General features: G+C 32.9%; 1 protein-coding gene across 1 annotated transcript; it reads left to right on the plus strand.

Moving 5' to 3' along the window:
- Nucleotides 1-19,651: 19,651 nt before the first annotated feature.
- LOC129951115 (piggyBac transposable element-derived protein 4-like) lies at nt 19,652-22,205 on the plus strand. The gene is made up of 2 exons (XM_056063129.1): nt 19,652-20,389; nt 20,453-22,205. The coding sequence occupies exons 1-2, from the start codon at nt 20,197-20,199 to the stop codon at nt 21,007-21,009; spliced, it is 750 nt and encodes a 249-aa protein (XP_055919104.1). The 5' UTR covers nt 19,652-20,196; the 3' UTR covers nt 21,010-22,205.
- The last annotated feature ends 2,886 nt before the right edge of the window (nt 22,206-25,091 follow it).

A 25,091-nucleotide genomic window follows, 5' to 3' on the forward strand; every position in this document is an offset into this window, starting at 1 on the left:
TCTCTAAGCAGATCGCATATAAGCTCGATAATAGGTGTCATAACCGGACACTGTCTAATAGGAAAGCACGCCACGAGACTAGGCGTATTCTCAAATGACTTTTGCAGAAGCTGTATGGACGAGGAAGAGGAAGAAACGGTTCTTGATCTTCTATGCACATGCCCTGCTCTAGCTTGAAAACGCAAGAATTACCTAGGAGAATTCTTCTTTAACGATCTAAACGATCCAAATCATATCGGTATAATCAGCCTCTCACGTTTCGTAAGGGACTCAAGCTGGTTCCATTGAGCTTAGGAGGAAGCCTCAAGATTCATGTGGTATCACAATGGGCCATTAAACTGGCCTAAGTGTGTCCGTTTCCATCTTGGACAGCCACTATAACCTAACCTAACCTAACCTAACCATGGAAGGAAAAATAGCAATATGCTGTGGGTAAAACTGATTGAATCCCTAAACACAGAGGATATGTAAAATAGAATTCATAATATTACCACCATTGCATTCAAGCTATGGAACACTTTTCGGTTGAAATAGATGTGTTCGTTTTCTGTTGGTCTTAAAATAGGAATATGACTACCATCAACGCATCCCACTATTCCCGATAGTTTAAATTTTCTATAATAATACTCATTGCTTGTTAAGTTCTTGCCTACTTAAATAAGAAGACGATCCTTTCTATATAAAAATTCATTTATTAATTCAAGTACCTTTCTTAAGTATAATAAAATTATGACCTGAAGGTTTGGAAGTTATCGCAAAAGAGAAAGAAACTACAAGGTATTTTTGACAGAAGGAAGTCTATCATTTTCATCGCAAATAACTCTCCAGGGTGCGTAGGTGTTATTATAGATTGCTGAGTTCAGGGTTGGTAAATACACAAATTTAGAGCTATCTGTCTCCAAATTTAGAGCTATCAAATTTAACACATTTCGGACAAAACTTATTTTTCCAGGAGACTTAACGTTCGGCGAAAGAACTTGGAAACTGTTGTCTATGCCATACTTAGCAACACATTTGTTCCAACATTGGTTTGGTAACTCCCACTGGCTAGGAGATTTAAGCTAGCTGTAGAGCTGGTGGAACTGATATTCTTCTTCTGTCTTCTGAAAGATCTAACGAGCTGAGTATCGTGTGAAAACATTCCATGCTGACTCTAAACTACTGCACAAAGCTAAACAATTTGTTTGTACAAATGTTATACATGATCTTTCTTTTTGAATATAGTCCAGTTAATAAAGGTTTTCACCTCAAATAGAATTTAACAGCTTTGAAACTTGGCGCACTTACTAAACGATGTATGGTGAGGATCCAATAAAAAGTCCCCAAGAATCCGACGTGAGCTCTAGCGGCAGCTAAGAGAAACATGGAGATTGTTTCAGTTTTTCACGTTTATCTCAAAAACTATTTGTCGTATCAAAAAATGTTGTTCCACAAAATTAAAGATCAGCTTGTATGATTTTTTTCGTATCTATTACAGTTTTTAAAATAACTCTAGCGGCATTGAAGAGAAAGATACTGTTTTTTCGGTTCTTCGGGTTTATCTTACAAACTATTTGTCGTATCAAAAAATAAATTTCTCCAAATTAAAGCTTATTAAATATTCTAAAGAAATATGACATTAATTTGTTTGTACTTGTTTTATTTTGTAAAATAACGCTATAGGCATTTAAGGAAAACATGTGTTTTTTTTACACGGAAAGAAAGCTTATTAAATGTCCCAAAAGTATATGGTATGCATTTTTGTATGTCTGTAACTGTCATCAAAAAAAAACTGGAGTATTCAATTTGTATGTCCCTTCTTAATTCTGAAACTCGTTGGCCCACTATATGGCTCACTTTATCATCTCCAACGGTGCCTCTCGCTATTGACATGATTTCATTTGTAACTGGATAGGAAATGGAGGATGACTTTGGAACCAATTTAACAACTTTGCAATGTATGTATTATCTCTTATTTTACGTGCCTCCTTATGTTGCTTACTAGTAGAAAAAAGAACTCCAGTGAATTCTTCGAGTGATGAGACATGAGTAGCAGTCAGCCCTAGAACCCATTTGCTAAGTACACTATCAGTGATTCTACGCCCTGTTGTCAAGCCACCCATACTCTTCATTTCACGCATTATAGAGTTTGTTCAATCGTCTGGTCCGACCACACCCCCGTCCAAAATAGTTCAGTTCTTCTCATAGTAAGGTAACCCTCTTGCACAAAGTTTTTAAATTTATCTGGGGTCATCACAGAAAGCAGTTTTATCATGTCCTGAAAATACAGGTGACATGATTTGGCATAAGAGAAGTGTCACCCAGTTAATATGGGCATTCTAATCACCAGACCGCTAAGCGTGAATAAAATCTTTAAGCAATTTAATCATATTAAACAACTGAATCCATAAGGCTGCTGTTGGTACATCAGCTTTGAGATTATTAAGATTTGTTTGTAGTTTCTAACTATCGGATCAAATGAGAGATGTTTTAGTGCACCTAACGAAGGAGACTTGACAAGAAAATTTTTCATTAGATTTTGGATTTCCTATAATTCATGTGGGCTTATGTCGACTTGTTCCATTATACATAAGCTTAAGATGTCTGTATTAGTATTAAAACACGAACTGCTCTGCACTTCCTCTCATCAGAAAACCTATTCGAACAATATAGGACAAGAACAGGTGAAATCCACTCAATCTCACTACGCATTTTGATAGACGGGACTCAGATGAAGCTGCGACAACGGTTTCTTTACTTTGTATATAAAGAGGCTGGTCAAATGTTACCACCAGGCATTTTTGTTCAAATTTGCAACACAGTGGACAGTGGAGAGTTTCTTTTCCTATGGAAGTGGATGCAGCGATTCACCTCAACCATTCCTACAGGACCTACAGTTTTAAGCCGAATCCGAACGGCTAATTTCAGAAAGCATTTCGTATGCATTCATGAGGACACAAGCATCCACAGGTTTTTCTCACAATCAACCTCTGTCTATCAACTCCTACTCTTTCCTCCCCGTGGTGAACATCGGGTGCCTAGTACCTCAACTGGAGATTGGGTTCCAACACCAGTGGAAAGTTGTTGGGGCAGCAAACGAGAGGGGGGGAGAGGTGTTTTCCCGAGATGGAATCAACGGTGGCGTCTACAGTTCCAGTAAGGTTGAACTACTTAGTGAACACCTTATAGTTGCATCTACGACTTATTCGGACCCCAGCCCTATAAGGAGCGGTTTTATCCGGCTGTCCGTTCTTGGAGTTATATTAAGCATCTGGCCCCCCAGGTTAGGCGTTGTGCCGTCGGGGTGACTTCCTGGCCACGTAAAAAAATCATAGTTGTGAAGCACCAACGGACGGATTTACTGTTGACAACCTACGCAAACGAACTTCGGATATGCACGTGGAATGTTAGGTCCTTTAACAGACCACGTGTGGCCGAAGAATAAGCGGAGGCCTTAGACTGCTATAAAGCAGACATCACCGCCGTCGAGGAAATACGATGGGATAGGCCGGACAAAAAGAGGATGAAAAACTGCGATATTAACTATGGTCACTACTACCAGCAAAACCAGAAGCGCTTATTTGGATGCGGCTTTGTCATATGAGCCAGACTTAGGGAAGAAGCACGCCCCACAGAAGAGAAAGATGACTACACCAAAGATATGTTCTTCGAGCTCTTAGACAAAACAGATGAGCAGTGTCCTAGCTACCATATTAAAATAGTCCTGGGCGATTTTAATCCCAAGCTAGGAAGGGAAGACATCTTTGGTGGAATAATCGGGAAAAACCGCCTGCACGACAACACTTCCGACAACGGATTCAGGCTCATAGATTTTGCTGCGGGGCGAAACGTCATGGTAGCCAGTACGCGTTTTCCATGCCACAACATCCACAAAGGAACTTGGACTTCTCCAGATCAATTTACCGTCAACCAGATTGACCATATTGCGATGGACGCCAGACACGCTTCCAGCATCATGGAAGTACGAACTTTCCGAGGAGCTAACATCGACTCGGACCACTACCTCGTTGTAGCCAAGGTAGCACTTCGGATTTCCAGACCAAGGCAAAACAGGGAGGTGCTGGGAGAAGGTACAACGTCCAACGGCTACAATCGCCAAAAATCGCCAAATCCTTTTCCGACCAAGTTGCAAGTAACCTCTCTCGAAGTTCTCTGCCGCCAACACAATGTATCGAGAACCACTACATTGCCAAGATGCAATCCGAGTAGCCGCCTCTGACGTGCTGGGTTTCAAGCAACCACCAATGAGGAACCCCTGGTTTGATCAGGAATGTCGGCAGGCAAAGGCAGCCAAACAACAGGGACGCAAAGCGGAATTGCAAAAAAGGACGAGAGCTGCTCACGAGCTCTATGAGCAGAAGAAGCAAGAAGACATCTCAGAATTAAAAAGAGAGACCATGAAAAGCGTGTGGTCGAAGATGTTTAAAGGTTTGAAAGCTGGAATGAATTTCGAAAGTTTTATGAACAGGTGAAACGAAATTCACAGGTACATAAACCTTGAACCGAAGGCTGCAAAGCCTATAAAATCTTCTATACCGTAATATGTGAACGTCTAAAGCCCATCGTCAACAACCTGATAGGTCCTTATCAGTGTGGTTTTAGACCAGGAAAGTCTACAGTTGATCAAGTATTCACATTACGGCAGATCCTTTAAAAAAAACCCAAGAACACCAAATCGACACCCACCATCTTTTCATCGATTTCGAGGCCGCATATGACAGCATGTACAGGGACGAGCTGTATAGAGCCAATGTCTAGTTTTGGCATCCCTGCCAAACTCGTCCGATTGTGCAGGATGACCATGGAGAATTGAAGCTGTTTCATAAAGGTTGGAAACTACTTAACAGAACCTTTAGATGTCAAAAAAGGTTTTAGACAAGGTAATGCGCTGTTATGTGATTTTTTTTAACATCGTGCTTGAAACAATAGTACAGAGCTCATACGTCAACACTAGAGGCACTATTTTTCAAAAGTTTGTCCAATTACTAGCATATGCTGAGGACATAGACATAATCGGAAGAACAAAAATGGGTTTAACGGTTAATGAGGGCAAAACAAAGTACATACTGTCGTCAAGAAGGGACATACAACACCGACGTCTTGGTCAAAACGTCACCATCGACAGACGTCAAGGACTTCGTCTACCTAGGCTCCGCTGTAAACGCAAAAAACAACACCAGCGCTGAGATCAAACGCCAAATAACTCTTGCTTACCGCTGTTTCTTTGGGCTAAGAAAGCAATTGAGTGATAAAGTCTTCTCTTTAGAGGGACCAAAGTGATGCTATATAAGACCCTTATCATCCCCGTCCTGCTATACGGTGTAGAAGCATGGACTATGACAAAAGCGGATGAATGCACCTTGGGTCGCTTCGAGAGAAAAGTTCTTCGTGTTATCTACGGCCCCGTAAGCATCGAAGGAGAGTGGAGGAGAAGATGGACCGATGAGCTGTACGGGCTGTACAGCGACGTAGACTTAGCCAGAAGGGTAAAAGTCCAACGACTAAGATGGCTGGTCCACGTAGAGAGCATGGAAACCAATGCTCCAGCCCGGAAAGTCTTCGAATCCACACCCACAGGACAGCGCAGTAGAGGGAGAGCGCGGATCAGGTGGCGCGAACAAGTATATAAGGTGACCTCACCCAACTTGGAGCGTGAAACTGGAGACATCTAGCTAGGGACCGAGCTAGATGAGAAGTTTGTTGGCTGAGGCCCTAGTTCCCACAGGACTGTAGCGCCATCTTAAGTAAGTAAGTAAGTAAGTTTTCCTTAAATGCCTAGAGAGTTATTTTACAAACTAAAACAAGTACAAACAAATTAATATCATGTTTCCTTAGAAAATTTAATAAGATTTAATTTTGTAGACATTTATTTTTTGATACGACAAACAGTTTTCAAGATAAACCGTATGTTTCCCTTCTCTGCCGCTAGAGTTATTTTAAAAACTATAACAGATACGAAAAAATCATGTAAGCTTTTTTTTATAAAATTTAATGAGCTTTAATTTTGTGGAACAACATTTTTTGATACGACAAATAGTTTTTGAGATAAACGTGAAAAACTGAAACAATCTCCATGTTTCTCTTTACTGCCGCTAGAGCTCACGTAGTAAGTGTGCCAAGTTTCAAAACTGCTGGATATTTTTTTTTTAGGTGAACACAATTTTTTCGTTCATTCACTGCGCTATATTTACTCTTTTTTGCTTAAATCGAATGGGATGATATTATGCTCTCAAATATCTTCTTTTGATTTTAGCACAGGACACTTCTTCGCCTTCACTTCCACTCTCCGAATTTACTTTAATTTGTACTTGTAGTAAGTATTTCAGTTTTATGCATGCGGCTCAATATCCTAAGACTTGGAATTCCTTAAAATTCAAATAAAATACGTTTCAATTTTGTATTTGCATTTATATATTTTTTTTTAGAATTTTTATTGACCATTTTTTGTTTTCCTTTTTTATATCAATTTCTTCTTCCTTTTAATTATTAATTAAATATTTATGTTTATAGTTTTTTTTTTGTTTTGTTTTTTAATTTTTGATTTGTACTCTATAGGTAAATCATATCGTTTAATTTTCATTTGTTTATTTTCATCTTCATATCCATTTGTTTATAATTTTTGAGTTTGCATTTAAAAAGACAATACAGACATACATGATTTTTGTTTTGTTTCCTTTTTTTTAATATTTTTGTGTTTTATTTTACATTTTTGTATATTTTTTATTTTTGTTAGCATGTGTGTGTTTTACATTTTATTTTAAATTGTATTTTAAAAACATTGTTGCGATGGTTTTGTTCATTTGATTTTTTTTTTTAATATTTAGTTTTGTTTTTTTAATTTTGGTTTTCATTGTTTTTTTTTTGTTAAATATAATATTTTCAGTACTACAAATTTTTAATATAAAATCATTGGATATATGAGATGTTCTATACTGTGGAGATATTTATGGGATTTGTTTATCATTTAAACTTTAAAGATGTTTATCTATTTAAAGTTTGCATGTACTGTATACATCAGAAAAGTAAAGAAAAGAAAAGTTTAATAAAAAAGTTGAAAAATGATGAGTTTTAATTGAACTGAATTCAAAAATTTAACGGCAATATTTAAATAGGTTTATATTGTGAAACGGAAATAGAGTTTTATATAACAAAGATTGTTTATTGTTTTTATTCTTTTTCTTTTTTACTAAGCACATTTATTTATAATTTAAGTACATTTATTTTGTTTTCTAGTATTTTGGATATTTGTGTTTTTTTTTTTAATTTTAAAATTTCCCTTTTTAATTAAAATGGTGTGCATTGAATTCAACATTTGTTTGTGTTTTATGTTAAAAATGTTAATTTTGGTTGATCATTTTTTGTTTTTGTTTCTTTTTGAAATTCATTTCCAATACAAAAGATAATTTTATAATATTTAAATTTTGAATTTATTCAACAAAATAAATTTCAATAACATAATTAGTTTGAAAGAAAGAAAGAAAACTACTAAATTAGGCGAGGAGGAGACCTTAAGTCTAAAATGTTCTCAACCATTAGAGTTCTGCGTTTTGAGATCACAAGGACAAAATATTTACAAAAAGATCTCACATTAGGCTTCATCTCTAATACATTTTTTAGTATGCATCATTTATATGACTTATATCTCCTTTTTTAAAAAAAAAAAAAAACGAACTTGCCCAGATAGTAGATAAAATTTCAAACAGAATATAGTTAGGAACTTTTTATTAAAAATAAAAATATATGCCAGGAATTTGTTACCGAAATATTAAATAATATTCATTAATTAAAATAGAACACAATTGTTATACATATATCAATTTTCTCATTATTTTTCATATTTTTGTTTTTATTTTCATTTTTTTTATTTTTATCCTTTTATTTCTTATTACACACATGTTATTGATAATAGTTTGCCTTTTTCCTCTGTCGATAATTTTATTTGTTTTATATTTAACTTTTATTTTTGCCACCCTATTATAGCATTTTGTTAAACTCTATCTAAAAAATAATCAAATTTCATATTTTATATATATTTAGTTTTGTTTTTGTTTTTAATAATTTCTTGTGAGTAGCTAGTTTGTTTTTTGTTTTTTTTTGTTTTACATATAAAAATTCTTATTAAACATTTTTCCATTAACTTATTATATCACAAATTGGGTTTTTTTTTGTTTATTTCCATTCATTATGTTTTATTTTGTTATTTTATATCGCTATATACATATATTTTGTAAATTTCATAATATATATTTAAATATGTATAATAATATTGTAATTAATGAACGCATGCATACATTTACATGATTACATTTGCGTAATGTAATTACGCACGTATAATCATATACATGTAGGTATGTATTGGTTTTTAAGATATTTTTAGATTTATTCTTAAATTTAAAATTATTAATTAAAATACAATTTACAGTTGATAAACAAATTTAAATAAAATAAGGTTTTAAAAATTAATTTCTTCTTTCTTTTTTGTTAACAAAAATATTAATTGAAGGACAGAATTTTCTACATCGCATTTAGTAATGTTTTTTTATTTTAAACATTGGAGTCAAATGTGTGTTTTTATTTTAAACTGATTATTATAAGTTTTGATACATTATTATTCAATTAGGAAGTTAATGTATAATTTTGTTTAAGATTTGGATTTTACTTATTGACAATATCTGAGGATTATGTCAATGAGATATTTAGACAATGTTCCTTGTTCCAGGGTGAACTTTTAAGTAGAATCATAAAATTAAACTTTTAACGGAGATATTGCAAATGTTTCATATTTGTTTTTCAATACGTTCATCTACAGTGGCGTCCATTTCATAAGGAGATATTAATGCTACACGAAACAAGACTATTTGAAGTTACTTTTTTGTAAATGTTTTTGAGTCACACATCTTCCTCGCACGTTTTTAAAAGGAAAACGGCATTAAGACAGTTGAAAAAATAACTTGGAAGTATTGCACTTAGTTTTCTAAGGAGATTTTTCAATAATGTTATTTTTTGTCCTAAAATTGTATCTGTTCTGTTGTTAAGAATTTCTCGGGATCTCCAAAACTTTTGTGCTTATATTCATTTCCCCAGCAATTTTCTCTAATGGTGTTTTTTCAAAACCTTTTCATAGTTACTTTGAAGTAAAACGAGATTTGTATATGAAATACAGTAAAACTTCTTTATAACGTAATTCTTTCTATAGCTAATTTCATTTTGTTGCCCTGAAGCCCTTAAGGAATATGCCATACGATTTGGGTTTTTTAGCACAAAATTCTAATCTAGCGAACTACTCTTATGAGGAAAGCAAAGCTGTTTCTTTATAATGAAATGTAAGTTCCTGAAAATTTGAAATTGTTTTAACAAAGCTGGACGAAGATCAGTTCCATTTTCTCAGTTTCATTGTCAAATTGTAAAATCAATAATAATGACGATTATGTTGTTGCAGTGAATGGGGGTCAAACTGACTTCCATGTAGATATAGGGAAGCTATAAGCTTGTCTATAATCTGGAAGGAAGAAGAGCTCACTTGCACCTTCATGTGGTGGCCCCTGGGCACAAGTCAGAGAAATCAGTACAGCTCGATGATGAATTATACTGCTGCAATTCATAGCTATTGAAAAAGGCACAGCTTAGAACTGCACTGAGTAAATTCTCTACTTCTGAGCGAAGGCAAGAAGCTATAGTTAACTTCCTTTCGAGATTGAAAATCTTGCGTAAGATCGTAACGAGGGACTGTTGTCGTGCCTCATGGGTTCGAGGTAGACTTACTGATATAAATTACAAAAAATCCATGGAAATCAGTAAAAATACAAATCGACTAATAAGTCGGTATTTCAAATAAGATCAAAATAAGTCTGGGGTGGAAGTAAAAATCATTTTATAAAAAAAAAATATGTAATTGTAGATAAAGCTTCTAGGGTTATCTTCCCTAGATGGCAACACATCAAAGACATAAATTAACATACCACTGAAGATGTGGTACCACGGGATATGTTGGAGACCCATGGTTATTTCCCTGAACATATATGGGATGGCCTCCTTGTGAGAGTATCGTGGTGGTTGTAGTTTAACCTATATGCATAGGGTATTGGTTTTTCATTGTTCAACCAGAAAAATCAGTTCTTAGGTAGGCAAAGCCAAGACCAAAGGTTAACAGATTGTTGCATTTGTTAAGTTTTGGTAGGTAAGAAAGAGGAACTCACTCGAAACATTTTCCAAAGAAGAGAGGGTAAATCTTATGAAATACTTTTGGTAAATTTGAAAAGCTAAGCGACAAAGCAATGCAAGGGGCAGCAAGTTTAAAAGCTTGCCATCAAATTAAGGCTTATTGTCAGGTGTTGATGTTGCAAGTAATTATCTTAAACTGTTGCAGTGAATGCAAATGTACCATGGGCTTGATTCAAACGAAACAACTTTGAATTTTATAACATCTGAGGAATCGCACTGTTCAATTCGAAAAAGAACCCAATGCAAAGAACCCTGGTCGACAAGGTTTTCTTACTGGCATTCAAATTGCATCTTTCTAATGGGTTTTGGTGGCCTTAATTCAAATCCGAGTTAAAAATTAATCTATCACGTTAGATTTTTGAGATATTACTTTTTAAAATTCGAAAAATACGTACATAAGGATTTTTGAGGCTATCTAAATTTACCAAGTAGTTTTTTTATTCAATAAAATCCGTGGTGGTTATCCGAATCTATAAACCTTCTCTTCAATATTCAGTTTAAATATAAATATTATTTCATATATAATATTCGAAAAAAAACTACAAAAGTTATTAGATTTCAGCTATCTTACAAAAATCTGAAAGAAACGCTAAACAATTTTTGCTAATGTTTGTAATGGTTTTCAACAGAAAAAGGCAAAACGGGTTAAAAGTAAGTTTAGCTCTTGTAAAGAATCTGTTGTCTAAACAATTCCATTATACCATGTTTTTGAAATATGTATATTAAAAAAATATATAAAAATTATGATGAAAACGAGTATTTTTAAAACTTGAGCAAAAGGTTAAAATCAACGTTTTATTTCGAAATCCGCACTAATAATTAAGTCAAAAATGTGTTTTCCAAAACTATTAAAGTATCAAATTCATTTCTTTTTTGAAACTTTATATAGATTCCAATAAAGACTCATAACTAATGAGAATTTTGAAAAACTTAGTAGATACTAAAATGCTTTAAATTATATCTAAAAGAGAAAGATTTGTAATTTTCAAAATCATAATACAATTTATTGTTAAGAGATATTTTTGAACTTTTAACTTAGGCTTTAAAAACCCATATTTGGTTGTTTTGTAGCATTTTTAAAGGGGCATATTTTAAAAACCTGATGTGATAGAAAATATTCAAGGAGAGATTCGAATTAAGGACATCTTAATCCTTTAAATTAAGTACTGTTTTATGTACGAGGGTGGATTGAAAAGTTTCCGGCCTGACCAAGAGATGGCGCCACTAGGCCTACCCTGAGGTGGCGTTCTATAGTACCATCTTTAGATGGCTTGTAGCTATAGTTTCCGCCCGATCGCCATGTTAGTTTAGTTTTGAGAGCACACTGAACAAGGCGTCTTTGTGTTTTTCTTAAAAATGGAAAAGTTGGAAAATCGTGCTGTCATCAAATACTTCTATTTGAAGGGGTTAAAGCCGAAGGAAATCAAAGAAGAGATGGACTCAACACTGGGGACATCCTGCCCATCATATTCAACCAATAAGCAGTGGGTTTCCGAGCTTAAAAAGTGTCGTGTGAGCACCTCTGATGAGCCTCGCTCAGGACGCCCTGTTGAGGTCACAACTCCAGATATGATCGAAAAAATCCATCAAATAGTGCTGGAAGACCGCAGATTAAAAGTGCATGAGATAGCTTAGACCTGTAAGATTTCAAATGAACGTGTGCAAAATATTTTGCACCAACATTTGCATATGCAAAAGCTCTGCGCAAGATGGGTGCCGCGTTTGCTAATCCACCAGCGCCCAAGTCAATCGTTGCGATGGCTAAAATCAACGATCTGAAGCTTGAATTGATGCCGCATCCTCCCTACTCTCCAGACCTAGCCCCGAGTGACTATTATCTGTTTCCTAACCTCAAAAAATGGCTTGGTGGTAAGAGATTTGCGGACAATGAAGAAGTAATCGAAGCTGTAAATGGGTATTTTGAGGAGCTTGATGAATCAGTCTATAGAGATGGCATTACTAGACTAGAACACCGCTATGAGAAATGTATCAGCCTTGGAGAAGATTATGTTGAGAAATAAAAAAAATTCTTAAAAACGTTGTTTTTCTTGGTCAGGCCGGAAACTTTTCAATCCACCCTCGTATGCTACCAAAAAAACATCCTAGTTTTGTCAACCAGTGCAATAATGTGAAAACTGCATTTGAAAACTGATTTGATGAAACAAGAAATTAAAGCGCAGATGATGCACAGTAAAATTTGTCTTAATTGTATGATTTTTATAGTAAAACATAAGCCATCGAAAATGATTTTTTAATTAAAAATTAAAAAGTTTTTAATTTCTTTAAAATGAGTTGTTTTTTGTACTTTTTCTTAAAAATATAAAAAAGAAATCTATTTTGTTTGTAATAATTTTTATAATGAAGCAAATTTGTGATCCCTTAAAAGTTCGTTGTAAAGGAGTGTGACTGTACATACTGTTTCCCCAATATTGAAAACAAGGAAATAGTCTATTTGCATTTAATGTATTCAATTGTTTACAACAATAAGGAATAGGGAACCTATTTGTTTTCGAATAGGCAATATAGCTTTGAGAAGATTACATAATGATGTCATTTTTACAAAAGTATAAACTGAATTTACAGACCCAAGTATTCATCATTACAACACAGGATTCATTTTCAATAAAAGTTATCTACTTTGTCTTCAAGAAACTGACCCAAGGCCTCTGAATTTTCTGTGCTATTTCACTCTTTGAAACATGGAGTACATCTTTTATAATGTAGAAATATTGTTTTCTAAAAAAAAGAATACAGTTTTTGACTTGAAAGATATTCTTGAAACGAAACTGTTAAGCCCGGTTAAGAAACAAACATAATGTCTGTTACGACTCATTAAGTGTTAAGTTACCTACCAAAATTAGAGATTTTTATACGATTTCTTTAAAAAAAAATAACACAAGTAAGTTCTTATTAATTAATTTGTCCTTATCAATAAAAATGAACATAATGTATCTTTTATAAATAATAATAATCAGTTCATAAAGCCTTTCTTAGAAAAACTTGAATAAATTGTTAAACTAATTAAAATATTTACTTTATTTTTATTTTTCGTTTAAAAAATAGATCCTGTAATGTTGGGGGTAAAGTTTTAAATTTCACCTGAAGAAAAATAAAATTTAGTTTAAAACAGCATTTTTTTTCAAGATACGTAAAAATAAACTCAACAGGAAGGTTAATGTAAAAAGTGCAAAATTCAACTTATCAATCAATCAAAGAAGAATAAATTAGATTTGTTTTTATTTTTTTAAAATTAAACTGATGTAATTGCAAAATTATATTTTATTTATTGCATATTATATTTTTTTGTTTGTAAGAATTGAACAAGATAATAAAAATTTAACAGTAATATTAGAAAGCATAAGGGCTTTGCTGTGTTCTTAAAGAAAAGATTTAGTTGTTCTTTTATTTTGTAATAATAATTATAATAATAATATATTTTTAAAAAAATATTATTGTTTCATACAAAACAAATAAAAATAGTTATAATAATTTACACAAACAAACAATAACTTTAAATTAATTTATAATTATTTTGTACAGGCAAAAAATTAAAAATAAAAATTATCATGAATTAATAAAATTAAGTAATATATACATTGAATATATAGTTTAATATATACATAATTTATGCACATATTATTTATATACATTTATGTATACATAAATAAATAGAATGTGAATTTGTTTTGAATTTTTTTTTTTTATTTTATTTACAATAATTATGAGTGGATGAGTTTTTGAATTGTTTTTTTATTTATAGATAAGTAGATTCACCTGAAAGGACACAACAAACAATTAAAATATAAACAATAACAACAAAAAAAGAGAATTAAGATTTATTAAATTTAAACAACAACAGAAATAGGGAAATAGTTTCAGATTTTGTTTGTTTCAAAATATCATCAAGGAATATAGAGTTGAATCTGTGCCGTTTGTCTTTTGCGTCATAATGATTTTTGTTTTATTTGTGGACAATTTTTTGACGAAGTTCAAAAATAAAATACAAAATTGATCTAGTAGGACTCGGTTTATCTTTGGAACGTTTTTTTAACATTAAGAACTAGAGCATTTCTTCACATCTAATCATGTCTGAAGAACTCGGTTTAAAATCATTTTTGAATTTTTTGAGTTTAAGATGTATGTCGATGAAATGGAACTGAAATCTAACGTGCTATTAGCAACCCTCAGACTCGAAATTCTGACATTTAACTACAAAAATTAAAAAAGCTGACAGTTTTCGTTGGAGCAAATATTTTTTTTAAATATTTGGTTTTAATATTCTCACTTTCTTTGAAATAAAAGTTTTGTCTTCGTGTTTTGTTGAATTTCTTTAAAGATTGGTGTTGTTTTGAACTATTCTTTTTTTATAAATATGCAGATGTTAACATATTCTTGTTGCATTGAACATCTTCACTTAAATAAAGATCAAAAGAAATTGAGTTTGATTTTATTTTGTCCAGTGCTTTTTGAAAACTCGAACAGTTCATTAAGAAATTAAAGTTCTGCAATCTCTGGAACATCAAAGAATACATGCAATTTAAATAATCGTATGTGGGAGTTGAGAAATGCATCAATCTTGACAAAAGTTTAATATTTTTGAGTATTTCTTCAGTTGCATTTAATTTAACGGACATCCTCTTTTCTATAAACAGGGGCCCTACTATGTAACTCGATTCTGCAATAAATTTGCTCGAATTCGAAAATTTGGTGCTATGTATCTAATTGACTGCTTTCGAACCAACGAGAATCGAATAGTTCTATTAGTGCCAACTATATTCTATGAACTTTCGAATAAAAGAGGAACTACGTAACTCGAAACTAGGATTCAAAACAAGGCAAAATCGAAAATAATCACTCAACATCAAATGTGTTTGCAAGCGAAAGTTTTTTTTACAAAGTTTAAGAGATGCTCACTCACGCCGGGCGAATCAGTTGAATATACGAGTTCCATCTACCACCCCTTTTACACTTGGAATTGGTGAAAAAATAGCTTTTGGACTTTCGTTCCTCTTCTTCATTCATTTCAAAATTTATCATCAGCGGGCACATGACTCTTTCAATTGGAGTCTAAACTTAGGCAAGCATTTTTGCGGTGCAAGTCGAGCGTTCTTGTTACCCCCGATTTTGTTTTAGTAACCTCCTGTTGCCGAAAAATTGAATGCTGCTGATAACTAATGGTAATCGGAACAGCATTTTGTCTTCTGCGAGTAGTCATGTCGGATGATATGCTGTTAACTAAGAACATAAATCCGTCTTTAGAAAGATTATAGTTCTTAACAAAATTACACATTTTTCATTAAGAGTGCTCAGCTCTATTACATTGGATTTATCTTTTATTCTTCTGCGTTCAATTTGCACGCAAATGTTTTATTATTGTTTTTTTTTTAACTGTCAAACAACTCGATACTCGTTCGAAAGTAGAACATTTTTTGAAAACTAGTTGGTATAATATAAATAATTTGAAAGTGGAATCGGAAATGAGTTTCGAATAGAACCAAAAGTAGAATCGAGTTACGTAGTAGGGCCCCAGATCTTCATTTTTATCTGTTCTTGTTGTCCATAGAAAAATTGTATATTTTAGATCGGTATATTTTAAATACATCTGTTCAGACTCAAAAGTCCTAGTCGTTGTAAACGATAACATACCCTTTGATTTGAAAAATAGATAAAACTGAAATAAAGCTCAGGAAAAGTAAATAGTTTAATGGGTTTTTACACTTATTGAAACTGTCAGAGTCCACAACATTTAACATAATGCAGCTTCTATTTATGATTTTTGACAAACCGCCAAATACGTTCTTGTAGTTTGAAATTTAATAAAAAACTGAAATAAATCTAAAAATTAGGTTTTTGAAAGAATTTGAAACATTGAGGGTCAAATAAATCGAAGTTCTATCTCAAACTGAGATCTTTCTTAAGCTTAAGAATTTGATGAAGAAATGACCTATAACTCAATTGAGTTCTAATTTATCAATACACCGAGTTTTCAAAAATAATTTTTCCACAGATAGAGGAAATTGTGTTTTCATAAACGTCTGCCTAACTTAGGCCTGCATTAGATGTGTTCATAATGTCAGATTTGCAACCGAGCGACGCAGATGGATTGTAGAAGATATGTTCATTAATGTAATAAATTTCTTGTTCTTAAGAAAATGGGCAGGTTCAAACAACATACGGGACTTGAAAGTTAGGCAAATTTCTAGTATCTGATTGGCCAGCTGCCAAAAAAAAAATTGACTGGAAAGTTAGTCAAGAAAAGTCTCCCTAACTTTTAAGTCAAGTCTACTCCTATCAAAATGACAGTTGATCATTTCATCAGTTTCATTCAACTGAAAGCTGAACTTTATTACTCTATGATTTATATTTTTCCTGCACAACTTCATTCAATGTTTTGTGTAAAAGGTCTCCGTGACAATTTCGAAAAGAAATAAGAAATATTTCTTTACAGTAGAAAATACAAATCGTTATGGACGTGTATCTTGCCTGAGGAGTATTGTGTAGACAATAATTTGTTTGGTACTTTTTGTACTTGAACTTAAAGTAAAGGTTTGCGGAGTAAAGTTCTGAATTTGAAGATCTTGACACTTGAATAACTAACTAGTTGTTTAGGTCAAGATGTAAGTTCAAAGAATGAAGTTGACTCCAAATGAAGTCCCTTATGTTGCCTGAACCTGACCAATGTATCCATTTTTAAAGGAAGGGTAATCTGCGGGCTGGAATATGGCAAAAATTAAACAAAGGATTATAATGGAAAACGAAAGAAAAATCACTGTGGAGGACGCTACTCCTTGAAGTTAAAAAAAAGTTAATCCATTTTTAATTTAACGACAATATACAGACGCATTAAAAATCGAAGTAAGGCATCTGACAGAGAAGCCACAACCTGGGAGTTCTTTGAATATTTCAACGAAGTATACTGTGGTAGGCACAGCGTGTCTGCTCCGCGAAATGGGGAAGCTTTTCCGACTTTTAGGAACTATTTGAGCGATATATTTTTAAAATTTCATTAATTTTCTTTCGTTTCTTAATTCCGAAATTATTGTTTGAAATTATGTTTTTGTTATTTTTTTTTTTCATTTAATAATTGTTAACATATGACATTCAGCACAATTTCTATCGAAGCGGCCATTTTTGATTTTTCTCTGACGTTTATGAACATTCAATGGGCGGTAGTCAAAATTCAACTAGCTTTGTGAATGCAAAATTTCACTACAAAGGTAGTCAAACTGTCATATTTTTGACAAATACAAATATATAGAGAAATTTCAAATACTTTTGTAGTTAGATTAAGCGAATCAGAATCCCTTGACTACGTAGCCACTAGCTTTGTGAATGCGACTAATGGGTAGGTTCAGACAACATAAGGGACTTCATTTGCAATCAACTGCGTTCTTTGAACGTAAATTTAGACCAAGGAAACTAGTTTGTTTTTCAAGTGTCATAAACTTCCAACTCGGAACCTTACTTCACCAACCTCTACCTTCAGCTGATAGTTCAAAAACTACCAAAAACATTCCTCAGGCAAGCTACAAGTCAATCATGATTTGTAATTAGTATTGTAAAAAAAAAATATTACTTATTTCTTTTCCAACTTCACTAGAGCTTTTTTTCACAAGAAATTAAATGAAATTGTGCAGAAAATAAATAAATCATAGAGTAAAGTTCAGCTCTCAGTTAAATGTAAAAACATGATCGATTGTCATTGTGACATAAGTTGCATTGACTTAATAGTAAGGGAGATTTTCCTTGACTAACTTTCCAGTCAACTTTCCATTAAAGTTGCCTTAATTGGAAGGTAATTTTTTGGCAGCTCTGCAATCAGATACTAGAAACTTGCCTAACTTTTAAGTCCCTTATGTCGTCTGAACCTGCCCAATGACTACTAAAAATTGCACTTAAGCAGGTCTGCAAAACATGCTGCAGAATTTGTGTGTTCATTAATGCAACAAAACAGACAAACGATTGTTCTAAAGTAGATCTTTGAAAAAAACCAAACATTTAGATGTTGAGGTCGAAAATTATTTTAAAATAATGTTTTTAATAAATAATTTTAGCAGAACTTGGATAGCTTCGGGTGCCTTTTTGACATCCCAGCAGTTTTGGATCAGCTGTTCTTTTATACCCAAAACTCAAATACTTGACAGTCAATGAAATTCCAATATTTTTCAAAAATCATTATGACAAGAAAATAGAAGAAGAATAGAAATGGCAATCAGGAAGGACAACACAAAAGTCTCTGTTGCCTTTTTAAGATGTTTTGAATTTTTTCAAAACTTAGTCTGAAACTATTTCATTATTTTTTTCAAATTTTAAAATTAACTAAACTCAAATTTTGTTAAAAATAAGCGATGATGAGGAGGATGATTCAAACTAAATAAAATATACACTTCAGTGGTTAATAATTATTATTATTCAAGTGAATCAACATAAAATGGACGTCAAAAACAAGCAAAGATGGAACGAAGAAAAATATAGAAAAAAGTAACAAAGAACAAGATATAGAAAAGAGAATTTCAAAAAAAAACATGCATCTAAAGAATTCTTTTGTAAGTACTTGAAAAATTAAAATAGTAAAAAGATGGATATTTTTGTGTTGAAATTGTTCATGTTGAAGAGGAACATTTGGCATAGTAAATGATCAGACTTTGAATTATGTAAGTTTTACAAAAATGTCCTTAATGTTATTTTGTTTTGTTTATGCTTTTCTTCTTTATTTTTTTAATTATAATTGGTATGAATAAAACTTTCTAAATTTATTCAAAACCAACAATTTTTGAATTTTTGAAACCAAAGCAAATACAAAACATAAAAACAAACATAAAACATGAACAAATTCTTATTCAAAATTATTTTGTTACCACTTCCGTCTTTTTAATTTCGATAAAATTTAAATTCAACGTACAAATGTATTTATGGTATTAACTAGAAATTACATCAGAGATTTCACTAAAATCATTTTCCGATAGCAATCGATAACGATTCAATGTCAGGCAACTGGTTGGAGATGACAAATGTCCTTTTGAAATTAATTTAAAAATTGTTATTAATTATTTATGTAAGAATACAAGCAAATAAAATGGAAGCAATTTTGTAAAATTCAAAATTTAATTTTCAAGTTTGAAGTTTTTTTAAAAAAATGTAAGTATACATACATTTGCGTTGTTTTTTTATTGTTTTATTTGTCGAATTATAGAAAAGGATTATTTTTGTATTTTTTTAAATTTCAATATATCGGCAGCATGGAATTAAACAAAGAAAAGTAAAAATTAAAAAATAACTGAAAAACACATTTAAAATTTATATTTTTCATGTAGTTATTAATAAAAAATTGTTTTTTTTTTTTAAATATTATTTGTGTTTAATTTTTATGCCAATGCAATGGAAGGAGAGCATTTCTATTTATTAATCAAGGAAGGAATATTAAAAAAAAAAAAACAGTTGTCATGTAGTTTTATTTTATATTATAAATTAATAATGATTCAACTAAATTGGCAGTATTTTTGTTGGTGGCTTTTTAATTTCAATTCAAAATAATTTCTTGTAGAATTAATGCATTTTTAGAATCTTATTTTAAGATTTCAAGTGAAATTGTCAAAATTAAATTAAGATCATACTTTTATAATTTGGCAAGCAAAGTCTTATATCTATTTATTTACTTTTACAAAATTAATTTTTAACAACTTCACTGTCCCCATACAAACTGATTGAAAACCGTCTCTACGTTCACTATTTCCTATCAGAAATAAGGACATTTCCATCACGTCCCATGAATCACATATGATACATAGAACTTTTTTTGTACCGTGTTTTCAGCGTCCATGAATCATAAATGATTCAAAATAAGAAAAATATGAAAAGTGTTCTACGTCCCTTTACAAATTGATTCAAAATATTCTCCACGTCCAGACTTTTTGACACTGCACATAAATTAGATTGAAATTATCAGGTCATCTTTAGATTTTTTTCCTTACAAACATGAAGAAAATTAAAAATATTTGTAATAAAGGAGTCACAGGACATACATATAATATACCTAAAAATTTGAAAATGGACATGGAAATTGAGGATTTCAGTTCTGGAAGTGAATCAGATTATCAACCAACAGAAACTGATACTGACACGTCGTATGATCTTTCTGAAAATGAAGATGATGAAGAACAAATTTCTGGTAAGCTTCAAATAACTTAAGACATCAGATTAAGCAATGCATTTTTATATATATACAAATCAGGCTATGGAATCTCACCCGATGCCACTGAGCTTGTTTGGCATGAAGAAGTTTTACCAATTGGCAGAGATCAATTTACTGGAATTTCTGGGATTCATCGAATTGATGCCATCACAAATGAAAATGGAAAAATTGATTTTGTAAAAATTTTTGAAAACTTGCTAACAGCGGATATTGTCATGGAAATGGTTGGACATACCAAGACATATGCCCACATCTTAAGATCATCACGAACGTCTGCATTTAATCGATTACGACGATGGAAAGATGTGGACATTGAAGTGATGAAGCAATTTTTTGGTGTTGTTATGCTAATGGGTGTCGTTAACTTGCCGACAATTGAGCACTATTGGAAACTGGACCCATTATACAATTATCCGCTTATGCATATGATAAAAATGTCATACAATAGTTTTTCACTAATATTGCTTTGCTGGCATTTTGCTTCTCCCTTGCTTCAAGAAAGGACACATAAAACATACAAAATTGATCCTCTAATAAAAAAAAACTGCTGGCAAACTTCCGGTCATTGTATACTCCTGGCGAAATACTTGTGGTAGATGAATCGGTAATCAAGTTTCACGGTCGACTGCAAATGAAAACGTACAACCCTTCAAAATCCAGTAAGTACGGCATAAGAGTCTACAAAATGTGCACAGTTGATAGTTATACGTGGTCCTACGAAATATATTCAGGAGCATCTTTAGCAATGGAAGGGTTAGACAAGCCGGGATCTGTTCTTGTCAGATTGTGTGAACCCCTTTTAGGTGAGGGACGAATGATTGTCGCCGACAATTATTATACCAGTTTACCATTAGCAACGTATTTAAAAAATCGCAACACAGACTTATGTGGAACAATACGAAAAAGTTGGGCAGATCTTCCACCACACGTCATTAAGCACAAATTGAAAAAAAATGAAAGCATTGCCCAACAAAAGGATGGATGCATCACGGTGCTGAAATGGCATGATAAAAGGAATGTCCTTACTACCACGTTCAAATGGTAAAATTATGCGAAAGCGTTGCGCTTTGTGCTATAAGAACCTGAGGAGAGATGGTCATACAGCTGCCTTGAAAGCAAAACAGGTAAATACAGACTGCAAGCAATGCAATAAGGCATTGTGCTTAACATGTTTTAACTTTAAACATAAAAGGACTAGTGTCTAAACTTTAAAAATGTAAATTGTTATTGTTATTTGTTTCATTTTTATCCAATTGTTGTATTACTTTGTTGTTGTTTTTCAATTTATTTATTATTATATTATTTTTCCATTTTTTTTGCAGCTATGTTATATGCTAAAGGGTGATTTTTTTGAGGTTAGGATTTGCATGCATTAGTATTTGACAGATCACGCGGGATTTCAGACATGGTGTCAAAGAGAAAGATGCTCAGTATGCTTTGACATTTCATCATGAATAGACTTACTAACGAGCAACGCTTGCAAATCATTGAATTTTATTACCAAAATCAGTGTTCGGTTCGAAATGTGTTTCGCGCTTTACGTCCGATTTATGGTCTACATAATCGACCAAGTGAGCAAACAATTAATGCGATTGTGACCAAGTTTCGCACTCAGTTTACTTTATTGGACATTAAACCAACCACACGAATGCGTACAGTGCGTACAGAAGAGAATATTGCGTCTGTTTCTGAGAGTGTTGCTGAAGACCGTGAAATGTCGATTCGTCGCCGTTCGCAGCAATTGGGTTTGTGTTATTCGACCACATGGAAGATTTTACGCAAAGATCTTGGTGTAAAACCGTATAAAATACAGCTTGGGCAAAAACTGAAGCCGAACGATCTGCCACAACGTCGAATTTTCAGTGAATGGGCCCTAGAAAAGTTGGCAGAAAATCCGCTTTTTTATCGACAAATTTTGTTCAGCGATGAGGCTCATTTCTGGTTGAATGGCTACGTAAATAAGCAAAATTGCCGCATTTGGAGTGAAGAGCAACCAGAAGCCGTTCAAGAATTGCCCATGCATCCCGAAAAATGCACGGTTTGGTGTGGTTTGTACGCTGGTGGAATCATTGGACCGTATTTTTTCTAAGATGCTGTTGGACGCAACGTTACGGTGAATGGCGATCGCTATCGTTCAATGCTAACAAACTTTTTGTTGCCAAAAATGGAAGAACTGAACTTGGTTGACATGTGGTTTCAACAAGATGGTGCTACATGCCACACAGCTCGCGATTCTATGGCCATTTTGAGGGAAAACTTCGGAGAACAATTCATCTCAAGGAATGGACCGGTAAGTTGGCCACCAAGATCATGCGATTTGATGCCTTTAGACTATTTTTTGTGGGGCTACGTCAAGTCTAAAGTCTACACAAATAAGCCAGCATTTATTTCAGCTCTGGAAGACAACATTTCCGAAGAAATTCGGGCTATTGCGGCCGAAATGCTCGAAAAAGTTACCCAAAATTGGACTTTCCGAATGGACCACCTAAGACACAGCCGCGGTCAACATTTAAATGAAATTATCTTCAAAAAGTAAATGTCATGGACCAATCTAACGTTTCAAATAAAGAATCGATGAGATTTTGCAAATTTTATGCGTTTTTTTTTTTTAAAGTTCTCAAGCTCTTAAAAAATCACCGTTTATATATAGCCAACATATTTACATCAAAATTATGTCATTGAGATGATATGATTCATGGACGCTGTAAGCACGGTACAAAAAAAAATGTATGTATCACATGTGTTTCATTGGACGGGATACTGAAGTTTTATTTTCTAAACAAAATATATGGACGTAGAGATGTTGCTTGATCACTTTGTATGGGGACGTAGAATAATTTTCATTTAATAAAACTTTTGAATCATGGACGTAGGAAACACTGGACAAAATGGATTTCATGAATCACATATGATGCGTTTAACAGTGAAGTTGTTAAGTCAAAAATGTATTTTAAGCCATGTTGATACGCAAAGGTTCAAATTTAACCACGGGTTGGACGCCAACTTTATTTTTTTTCTACTTCTAAGAATCGTGATATATAAAAGGAAAAAGTTTATTTATACACCAGAACTTCTTCAAAGCTATATATCTTAAGGGAAGTTCCAGAAGTACCCGACCTGACCTATAGATGGTGGTTGTTATTGGCAAGAATGACTATGGTAGAGAGTACCAACTTTATAAAGCTTAAGCTTGAAGTTTGACGATGCTAGATTGTTCAGTACTAGTTTGAGAGCTATCAATAGTGAAAGCTTTCAGTGAATTTGAAAACATGGACAAATTTAGGGCTGTATTATCACTCGCGAGTCGCCTTAAAAAATAAGCGAATGTGACTTTTTCGCATTACTGTTTGCGATTCGCCAAGTTGACTTTCGCCTAAAACTTCAAAAATTTGGCGAATTTAAATGTCGTTCCATTACAATTGGCGAATGCCCGCCTTTATCTGTCATAATCGGTCGAACTGTAATTCTTGGTGACATTAAAAAAATCACATTTTTTTTAATACGAAGTAGTTGTCTAGATTTTTTGTTGCGACATAAAAAAAAATGAGTGAAAATCGACAAAGATAAGAATTAAATAAATTATAATTACAACTTTTACTGGTATAGCATTAAAAGAACCAACAACGCCCAGATCTCAAAGTTGGTGGAGCTAATGGAGGCAAACCCCAAATCTAAAACAAACCAAGCTCAATATTGGGATTCATTTGCCCTTGAGCTAAACGCATTGGGACCTCCTATACGAGAGGGTAAAGAGTGGCAATAATGAGTGCTTTTCATTAGTGGACATATCTGTATTGATCCAAACTGGGCAGATTAAAACTCTCTGAAACTTTAGGTTGTGAGAAACCTAGCTCTAAGTCATTTCCTACACTATTTTGATAACTTCCACATCCGAAAAATCGTAGTGCGCACGCAAGTTTTAAGATTGGTGGAATTGCAGAACTTTAATGTCGTTTGAAAATCTGAACTTATCTGGCTTAAAACATATTTAAATGCGTGTTGTTAACGTTATTACAAATTATCTGATACTTCCAGTAGATTGAAAGCATCTCTTAAACTTCTCCTCAATGTGTGAATGACATTTTACTTACAGTTTTTAATGTTGGCAGTTTTTTTTTTAAAGAAGAACTACGCAGTTCGCCATTAGTAATACCACCAAACTGTTGATTCGCCAAACATTCGACTTTAGGCGAATTTTCGACTCGCGAGAGTTATATATTTGTATGGTGACCTTCGTCACCATTGTAGTCCAACAACCCCAAACGGATATGCAAAGAGCTCCATATGAAATGTAATACGAGTAAATTAAAATGTCAAATTGACAATTAATGAAATATCAAATTGTAATATAATATATTAAGTAAATTGTTCGATCAGCATATTATAAATAAATGTGAAATATATCTGATCGAACAACCTACAAAATGTAGATATAGAAATTTAGTCGTGAATCTACCACAGCAATAAACAGAACTCATAAACAAAACTAAAACTCTTTTTCTTTAACTGGCGCAGTCGATACGGAAAGCAAACGCAGAAAAAAAAATTTAACTACAAATCAGTTAAAAATATTTTGTTAACAGTGCATGTTTTGTTAACCGTCCACGTCCCACTCCACCCGATAAAATATCTAACACGATTTGCCGGGAGCTAAAAAAAAAAGAATAAGTGTTTTGTT

The sequence above is a fragment of the Eupeodes corollae genome, chromosome 3 (genome assembly GCF_945859685.1).
Source record: "Eupeodes corollae chromosome 3, idEupCoro1.1, whole genome shotgun sequence".
Classification (NCBI taxonomy): domain Eukaryota; kingdom Metazoa; phylum Arthropoda; class Insecta; order Diptera; family Syrphidae; genus Eupeodes; species Eupeodes corollae.